General features: G+C 60.2%; 1 protein-coding gene across 2 annotated transcripts; it reads right to left on the reverse strand.

The window, feature by feature from the left end:
- Window positions 1–1,121: 1,121 nt before the first annotated feature.
- Window positions 1,122–8,427, reverse strand: LOC146334007 (tropomyosin alpha-3 chain-like). Of its 2 annotated transcripts, XM_084825046.1 has the most exons (9): window positions 8,314–8,427; window positions 6,785–6,910; window positions 6,141–6,274; window positions 5,804–5,921; window positions 4,051–4,121; window positions 3,061–3,136; window positions 2,191–2,253; window positions 2,029–2,098; window positions 1,122–1,204 (listed from the first exon to the last, which is right to left on the reverse strand). In XM_084825046.1, the coding sequence occupies exons 1-9, from the start codon at window positions 8,425–8,427 to the stop codon at window positions 1,122–1,124; spliced, it is 855 nt and encodes a 284-aa protein (XP_084681172.1). The 2 variants fall into 2 exon arrangements, with proteins under 2 accessions (XP_084681172.1, XP_084681173.1); XM_084825047.1 differs by lacking the exon at window positions 6,785–6,910.
- Window positions 8,428–9,128: the final 701 nt, after the last annotated feature.

Consider the following 9,128-nt stretch of genomic DNA (forward strand, 5'->3'; position numbering starts at 1 on the left):
CTTATATCTTCATATATATGGATATATCTTCATATGAATATATATAACACTCACCTTCATCTCTTCCTTTTGACTCAGTCTGTGGCTTGTTATGTTTGGGGGACCTTCTCCTTTGTGTTAGCTGTTCCTGCTGTCCATTCTGCCACAACTTCTGGCCTTCTCTCTGTCCCATCAGCCAGGGCTGGTGAGGACGAGGGAGAGGGCCTTCTCTGTGGTGGCCCCCGCTCTGTGCCACTCCCTTCCTAGGGAACTCCACCATGCCCCCTCTTTAATGAGCTTCCGCCCATTAAAAACGTGGTTGTTCAGGCAGGCATTTGGGGTAGGTTAGGGTCAAATCAGTCAATCCTAAAGGAAATCAACCCTGAGTGCTCATTGGAAGGACAGATACTGAAGCTGAAGCTCAAATATTTTGGCCAACTAATGCGAAGAGAAAACTCCCTGGAAAAGACCCTGATGCTGGGAAAGACTGAAGGCAAAAGGAGAAGGGGACGGCAGAGGATGAGATGGCTGGATAGCATCACCGATGCAATGGATATGGACTTGAGCACGCTCCAGGAGAGAGCGGAGGACAGGAAGGCCTGGCGTGCTGTGGTCCATGGGGTCACGAAGAGTCGGACACAACTTGACGACTGAACAACAAAGGGTATTTTTAGAAATACAATGTTTTAATGTGACATTTTATTGTTTTAAACTGTTGTCTTATTGTACATCGCCCAGAGTGGCTGGGTGACAGGCCAGATGGGTGATTAAGAAATGAATGAATGAATGAATGAATGAATGAATGAATGACTGGTCTGGCTTCACTTGTGGGGGTTATGGGCAGGGTCAAGTGGAAACAAAGCCCCTCTCTCCTTGGGGAGAGGCAGCTATTAAATGTAAAAAAACAGCTCTCTTCAGCTCAGCTAAGATGAAGGTCTACGGGTAAGCAAGGGGAAGACACCATGTGAAGAGAAATAGAGAGCAATAAGAGAAGAAATCAAAGCAGAGCCAGTGAATTTTAATTGAAGACCGTTTTCAAAGAGAAAGACAGAGAAACGGCAGGCAATGCGTGGAGGCAACACAAGGCAGAGCGCTCTGCAGCGTCTGGGGAGGAAAGGAGGGCCGAGCCGGGCGGACCCCATCTACAGGGAAGTCATGTCGTTGAGAGCGTGGTCCAGCTCCTCGCTGATGGCTTTGTACTTCAGCTTTTGCGCATACAGCTCGTCTGCAGGGCAGAGAGAGGAGGCCACAGGAGCACAGCAGAGATGGCACAGAGCGAGGAAACGTGGAAGAGAACAGGGGTGGCGGGGAGAAACAGAAAAAAGGAGACCGGAAGGAATGTTAAGCACGACACAAACGTTTCCCACAGAATGCAAGAAGAAAGGTTTCCAAACAATTCTGGCCACCAATTGAGCTCTAGAGCATTCAAAGGACGGCACTTAACGTGGCTCCAGGGCTCCGTAGCACAGCCCTGTACAGGAAGCCACATATTATCTGCATGCTGCAGGTGAAGCCATGGCCGCTCGCATAAGACCACCCACCTGAGTGCCTGGCTCAGACAAGGGGTTCGAACCACCAAGTCCTGGCTCCCAGCAGTCACTCTCAGCCACGCCACACTCCGCCAAGTGCGACGGGTGAGCGTCCTGCCAGAGGCCTCTGAAAGGCCTCCTGGAAACAACTACAAGCAAACGCAACAGCACAGACATCAACATGGTCACAGAATCATAGAATAGTAGAGTCGGAAGGGGCCTGTAAGACCATCCAGTCCAACCCCCTGCTCAATGCAGGAACCCAAGTCAGAGCATCCCTATAGAATCAGAGAATAGCAGGGTTGGAAGGGGCCTGTAAGACCCTCACGTCCAACCCCCTGCTCAGTGCAGGACTCCAAGCCAGAGCATCCCTATAGAATCATAGAATTGGAGGGTTGGAAGGGGCCTGTAAGACCATCAAGCCCAACCCCTGGCTCAATGCAGGAATCTAATGTTGACCTGCAAGGACCTCTGGCACCAGAACATTTGACCCCCAAACCTTCAAGAGTTTATCCCGTACCTTCCAGATCATCGATCGTCTTTTCCAGTTTCGCAACTGTCCTCTCTGCAAACTCGGCCCGTGTTTCAGCCTAAACAGAGAGGTTCAAGCGAGATGAGGGCTGTTGCCGCAGATCGGACGCCCCGCTCCCCCCCGACCAGTGCCGCAGACCGGTCGCCTCACCTCCTTCAGCTTGTCAGTCAGAAGCTTGATTTCCTCTTCATACTTGTCCTCTTTTTCAGAGTACTGCGAAACAGGGTCAAAGCAGGTTATTTTATGGATGGGGGGAAATCAGGAAGAAACCAGCCACCGAGCCAAGGGCTGTGCAGCCTGCCACCAGCCCCTCATCCTGAGCATACAGACTTGCTAATGCAGGGGTCCCCACCCTTGTTGGACCTGTGGGCACATCTGGGAATTTGAGAAACTGCTGTGGGCACCAGCACAAAATGGCTGCCACAAAGGCTGCTGGCTGGCCACCGCGTCGGGGACCCCTGTGCTCATCCATCCTTCTCATCCTGTCCGGGATATTCTCCTGGCACCCCACGATAAGTGTCACAGCAGAGCCCCAAACCCTTCAGCACGGGGGGCAGGCAGCATGCTGTTCTCCCTCGCCTGGGTCTGGCGTGAGGCTAGGAGCCCTTCTGACACGGGCGGCCAGCTTGTGGCAGTTGTCAGCTGGGCCGGCAGCAGCCTTGGCTAAACCAGCTTCCTCCTGCTGTGTCCCCGCACTGCGAGAGAAAAGGCTCCCATCCGCCTCAGACCGGCCACCTCAAAGGTTACCGAGGGAGGCATTTTGCCAGCCTCCAGGCCTTGGCAACACCAGCAGCACTAGAGCATGGAGCAGGGGGCTGGACTGGATGGCCTTGCAGGCCCCTTCCCAACCCACTATCCTACGAGTCTGTGATTCTAGACTGGACAGTGGCAGCTGAGTGCGGCTTGGGGTGGGGGGGAGGCAGAGGAACTGCCATGGTGGGAGACCCAGCGCCCTGCCGCTGTCCCAGCCAGTCCGGCAAAGGCTGCCCCCCCCCCCCATGCCCAGGAAGAGCCACCAACCTTCTCCGACTGAGCCTCAAGAGACTTCAGGTTGTTAGTAACGTTCCTCAGTTCTTCTTCCAGGTCGCCGCACTTCCTGCACACAGGGACAGGAGGCTGTGAGGCCGCTGCCACTGCTCCTCCTCACGAGGAGGCTTCGCTACTCACGCATAGGGGATGGGCTGGCAGAGGCTTTGGCTCCCCGCAGCCTAGTGGGCTCTGCACAGACCTGTCACCCCAGCGCCCAGAGCGCCAGCTCCTGCCTTCGCAGACGCGGAGCCCCCTCTTATGGAGGACTCCCCAGGCTGATCCAGCGCAGGAGCTGGTCTCCCTCGCCGAAGAGGCTTTCGATCCCACCTGCAGCGAGGGATGCTCAAGCCAGACGGCTGGTGGAGCCACCCGTTCAAGCAGGCCCCGAGGCCGGGCGAGGCATGCAAATTGCCCAGGGAGACCTCCACAACAGTGCCCGGATCTCGCTTACCCAAACAAGGACCCACGATCTTGGGTTTGGAGGGGAGTTGATAGGATAGGATAGGATAGGATAGGATAGGATAGGATAGGATAGGACAGGACAGGACAGGACAGGACAGGACAGGATAGAAGTAGGGGTGGAAGGGGCCCACAAGGCCATCAAGTCCAACCCCCTGCTCAGTGCAGGAATCCAGGTCAGAGCATCCCTGACAGGTGGCTGTCCAGCCTCGTCTTGAATGCCTAGTTGGACTAAAGTCTTCTAGGCCCCTTCCAACCCTACTATTCTGTGACTATTCTATGATCTAGAAACACCAGACACCTTCCAGTCCCACTGAAAGGTACGAGACTCGAGCGTCAGTGAGATCCCGCCTAGACCCAACCACCCAGGTCTAGGGCCGTGAGATCCCAGCCACCCCGGAGATCGTGCCCAACTCTCTCTCTCTCTCTGCAGCTCGCAGAAGCGGCTCTGCGGGGAGCCTGGCTGGCTTCTCTGTCTCAGGCAGGCACTGCAGTGCACATCGGCGCACGGTGAGCGCTCACAGCTCAGACACTTCAGCGCGTTCTTCAGCTCTTTCCAGCTCTCCCTCCAGGATAACCAGTTTGCGGGCGACCTGCAACCAGAACAAAGACTTAGAGTGTAGCCCAGATACAAGGGAGGCCCTGCCTGCCTCGTCCCGAATCAGGCCTGGGGTCCCTCCGGCTCAGTACTGCCGACACTGGCTGGTGGCCAGGGCTCTCCGGGGCTTCGGACAACCGGCCCTGCCTGGAGATGCTGCTGGGATTTGAACCCTTGCTTACGTGGAGGTCTGGGCCCTTTCCCAACATGCAGCATTTCAAAAACAGAGAAGGGGAAACGGTCGGAGGAAGCACAAAGCACCCCAAAATGCCATCAGAGGGTTGGGGCGTTTGAGCGGAAGCCCGGTTCAAAGGTGGCCCGTTTGCCACACAGGCCGGGGATTCACCACCACGACCTGAGTTCAATCCCAGCGGAAGCTGGGTCTCAGGTAGCCGGCTCAGGTCAGCTCAGCCTTCCATCCTTCCGAGGTTGGTAAAACGAGTACCCAGCTTGCTGGGGGAAAGGTAGTCATGACTGGGGAAGGCAATGGCAAACCACCCCGCTACAGTCTGCCAGGAAAACGCCAGCGAAAGTGGCGTCCTTCTAGGAGTCGGCAATGACTCGGTGCTTGCACAGGAGGAGCTTTTCCTTTTCCTTTTGCCAGGAAGGAAAACCCAGAAGAGGAGCTGCATTTGTAAAAGCATGAGTGGTGTGGAGGATGAGGACAGGGTCGTGCTCAGAGGGGAGCCATCAAGAGAAGCTCCGACAGCAAGCAAGAGATCGCTTAAGGCAGCAACACAGAGAGGAAGGCCAGGACCTCTTCTCCATCATCCCAGAACGCCGGACACGGAATCATGGGCTCCAGTGACAGGAAGCCGGATTGTGGCTGAACGTCAGGAAAAACATCCTGACTGCTGGAGCAATACAACGGAACCCATGACCTAGGGAGGCGGGGGGCTCTCCCACACTGGGGGCATTCAAGATGAGGCTGGACAGACATCTGTCGGGGATGCTCTGACTTGGACTCCTGCACTGAGTAAAGGAGGTTGGACTGGATGGCCTTGTAGGCCCCTTCCAACCCTGCTATTCTAGGATTCTATAGGGATGCTCTGACTTGGACTCCTGCACTGAGCAGGGGGTTGGACTGGAGGCCTTGTAGGCCCCTTCCAACCCTGTTATTCTGTGATTCTATAGGGATGCTCTGCCTTGGATTCCTGCACTGAGCAAAGGGGGTTGGACTGGATGGGCTTACGGGCCCCTTCCAACCCTGCTATTCTGGGATTCTATAGGGATGCTCTGCCTTGGATTCCTGCACTGAGCAAAGGGGGTTGGACTCGATGGCCTTGCAGGCCTCTTCCCACCCTACTTTTCTATGATTCTATAGGGATGCCCTGACTTGGATTCCTGCATTGAGCAGGGGGTTGGACTCGATGGCCTTGTGGGCCCCCTCCAACCCTACTCTTCTAGGATTCTATGACCCTAAGAGGGCGCCTATCCGAGGCTGGGGCAGGCAGCACAGGACGGCCCGTTCCTCCAGGGCCCCTGGTCGAGTAATACCTTTTCCCGCCTTCTTAACTGAGGCCCTTTCAAGCTGGAGAAGAGGGCAATCGAACCTGAGACTGTCTACCTGCAAAGCAGGTATCGTCCACCCGTCCCTCCCGAAAGGACACCGGGGCCTTTTGCTTGGATGCCTGATCCTGCCCAGGCCCCTGTTCCCGCACCCCACAGCTGCCTCGCCTCCTCGTATTTGCGGTCTGCCTCCTCGGCAATGTGCTTGGCTTCCTTCAGCTGCATCTCCTGGATCTCCATCTTCTCCTCGTCCTTCATGGCCCGGTTCTCGATGACTTTCATGCCCCTGCAAGAGGACACGGAAGAGGCCCGGTCAAAGCCCCGGTGGAAGCCCTCCTGGGCCACCTGCCATTCAGCCTTGGGGGCCTTGGCTGAGGCTCTGAATGGATCGCCCCGGGCCAGAACCAGCTCCACATCAGGGAGATGTGAGGGGTGGAAGGCCCAGCCCAGCCCAGCCACACCCCCCCCGGATGTTGTCCGTCCAGCTGTGTGTCCTGCAGCCTGCCTCTCGCTCTCGTCGGCGGCCTTCTCGGCCTCCTCCAGCTTCTGCAGGGCTGTGGCCAGGCGCTCCTGGGCTCGGTCCAGCTCCTCTTCCACCAGCTGGATGCGGCGATTCAGCGCGGCCACCTCTGCTTCGGCCTGCACCACAGGGAGGGAGGAAAGGAGGAGATGGCAGGCCGGCTGGAAAGCAGGCCGGCACCTCTGCACAGGCCCGGCCCCTCCCCGGCCCGGGTGAAGCTCTCCGTTTCCGTCCACACAGCCATGTGGGAAAGGCGCTCTCCGGCCCACAGGGAGGGCCCTGAGGCAGAGGCCGCCCCCTCTGCCTAAGGGCGGCCCAGCCCTTCGGGGGGGCGGCGGTCCGGCCTGGCAGCCCCAGAAAGAGCCCGCCAGAGGAGCCGCGACCCTGTGGGGACGGGCCTCCCAGCCTCAGTGGCCCACGGGGGGCCTGCTCAAGACATCACGCGGGCCGCACATTCCGTGGCTGGCACCTTCTGGGGCCTCTTCCTCGCCCCTGCTTCTGCCCTGTGGGAGCCCGTGTGCTTCCTGGGCCCTCCGCCTCTGCGCAGCTGCCACCCCCAGGAACAGCGGCCTGTGGCCAGGCCCCCCCCCCGTGCGGGCAGCCCCCGCCCCCCCGGGCTCCGTCCGTACGTCCGTCGCTTTCTTCTCGGCCTGCTCCAGCTTCTCCTGGGCGTCCTTCAGCGCTTCGGAGTACTTGTCCAGCTCGTCCTCCGTCCCCTTCAGCTTCTTCTGCAGCGCCACCAGCTCGTCCTCCAGCTGCGTGGGGAAGAGAGCAGCGCAGGCCTGAGTAGGCCGGGCCCCGGCCGCCGCCGCGGGGGCCATGGCAGCCCGGCAGCCTGCCTGGGCGGGGCAGCGGGGGCCTCCCGGCTCGCCTGCCCTCCCGCCAGCCCAGTGCCGCCGCGCCGTCCACCTGAGCCCCCCTTCTCGGGAGCTCCGCCAAGGCTTCCCTTCTCTGTGGCGCTGGGGACGGCAGGGCAGGATCCGTGGCATTCTTCAAGAAGAGCCAGCTCAGTTCATCAGCCTTGAGCCACACCAGACTCCCACTGGGGGGGGGCTGCTTCTTGGGGGAGTTGGCGAGTGATGCCTCCCTGCGCCTGATGCCATGCGCGCTTATGCAGTAGTGGGGCCTGGTTCTGAGGCCACATGCACCGGGGGGGGGGGGGGCATGTTCATGCCTTCCCCTTCACGTGCCCACCAGGGTCTTCCTTTCCTTCTCTCTCTCTCCCTCCCTCCGGTCCTGGAGCCCAGCTGCCCCATCCCCCCCACACACACTCCAGGAGGGTGGGGGTCTGCCAGGAGGGTCCGCAGCCACACCACTGGGGAGGGGAAGGGGCAACCGCAGCCTGGGGGTGCGTCCTGCAAGGAACCAGTGTGCCCGCTCACAGCCCGTGCTTGTGCATGCAGCCATGCCCCCGCCCGTGAATCCCTGCTTGTCCTCTGTGCGGGCGAGAGTCTGTGCTCCACCAGTGGTCTGAGGAGCCCCCCGCTTGTGGCACAGTTGTGGCCACAGAAAGGGCAGCCTGCTTGGGCCCGCTGCACTGCAGAGGGGAAGCGATCTGGCCCACGCCCAGGCGGAGCCAGTGGCTCGGCCCAGAGGCCAGCGCTGGGCCCAGTAGCGAGCGGTCCGGTCCGTGCTCTGCCTCTGGCATGGAGGGCTGCGAAGAAGCCCCCCTAATCCCCCGTGTCCAGCCATGACCTCGGCTGCCTCCGCGGGAAACAGGCGGCCACCGCCGCCTCTCCCCTCGGTTCTTCTTTCCAGGGAACGCGGCTCGGTGGGATGAGGGCGCTCAGAGGGACTCCCCGTTTCCTCTTCTGTCGGAAGCATGTGGCCCCCCAAAATGATGAGGCGGTGCTTCTCGGGGGCCGGAGTGCCAGAGAAGGTGCGCGGCGGCCTCATGCTGGCCGCTTCCGAGTGAGCATGCCCGGGGTGCGCCGGGGGCGTCTTTCGGCAGCAAGCCCTCGGCCTCTGTGCTCTGCGCCATGGGCAAGATGAGGGGACTCAGGGACTGGGCTGCGTGAAGGCCAGGGGAGAAGCACGGTGGGCAGACAGCCCCGCGACTCCTTCCCGGGGCGGGAGCAGCGGGCCAGGCAAGCATCCCAGCACAGCAGTGGCGGCACTGGCCCGCTCCCCGCTCCCCAGTGCCGCCGCCACCCGTCACCTGCTTGCACTTGTCCTCGGCGGCCTTCTTGTCGGCCTCGGCCTGCTCGGCGCGGTCGATGGCATTCTCCTTGTCCAGCTTGAGCATCTGCATCTTCTTCTTGATGGCCTCCATCGCGGCGCTGGGGGTCTGCCCTCCCTGGAGGCGCTTCTGCGGAGGGGAGAGGAGCAAAGGCTGGCCAACGGAGACCGTTTTAAGCCCTCCTGGAACCGTCTGGCTGGGCTGGGCACTGCTCACGTCCCTGGTGGCCTCCTGGCCGTGCGCAGGCAACCTTTCCAAGAGATAAGCTGGAACGCGCTCAGTGGAGGGATCTTCAGCGCTCGGTCATCCCCTTATTTGGGGCTGGGCTTCTTTAAAGAAAGAAAAGCGCCGTTTCCATTTTTAACCTTCCAGCAGGGGCAAAAGCAAGGGCCTGGGCTGGAGACAGCAGTGGCCTGCTGGCCATCACCCAGCCGTGCAGCCAAGCTGTGGTGGGCGCCCCCAGGCCAGAGGGAAGCAAAGGGATCCTCCTGGGATGGGGATTTCGCGGCCAGGGCGTGATCCTGAGCCAAAAGCAGGGGAACGGCTGCAGATCGGGAGACGAGGAGCCTCCCTGACCCAGGCTCCTCCGTGGCGTGGCCTGTGTTTGAGCAGCCACCAGAGGGTCCCAACAACGAGGCCGTGGCAGGGCGGCTTCCCCGCTTCGAAAGGTCACCGGTGCCACCCGATGCCGAGAGGGAGCTCCTGAAGCATTTTGCTGCAGCCGAGGCCCAACTGGGGGGTGGCTCTTGGGCGGCCCCCAGATCCTCCGAGCTGCGGGGTGTCCTGGGCCATGC

This window comes from Heloderma suspectum, chromosome W (assembly GCF_057233095.1).
Source record: "Heloderma suspectum isolate Gila_16-S chromosome W, 16-S_ref, whole genome shotgun sequence".
Taxonomy (NCBI): Eukaryota; Metazoa; Chordata; class Lepidosauria; order Squamata; family Helodermatidae; genus Heloderma; species Heloderma suspectum.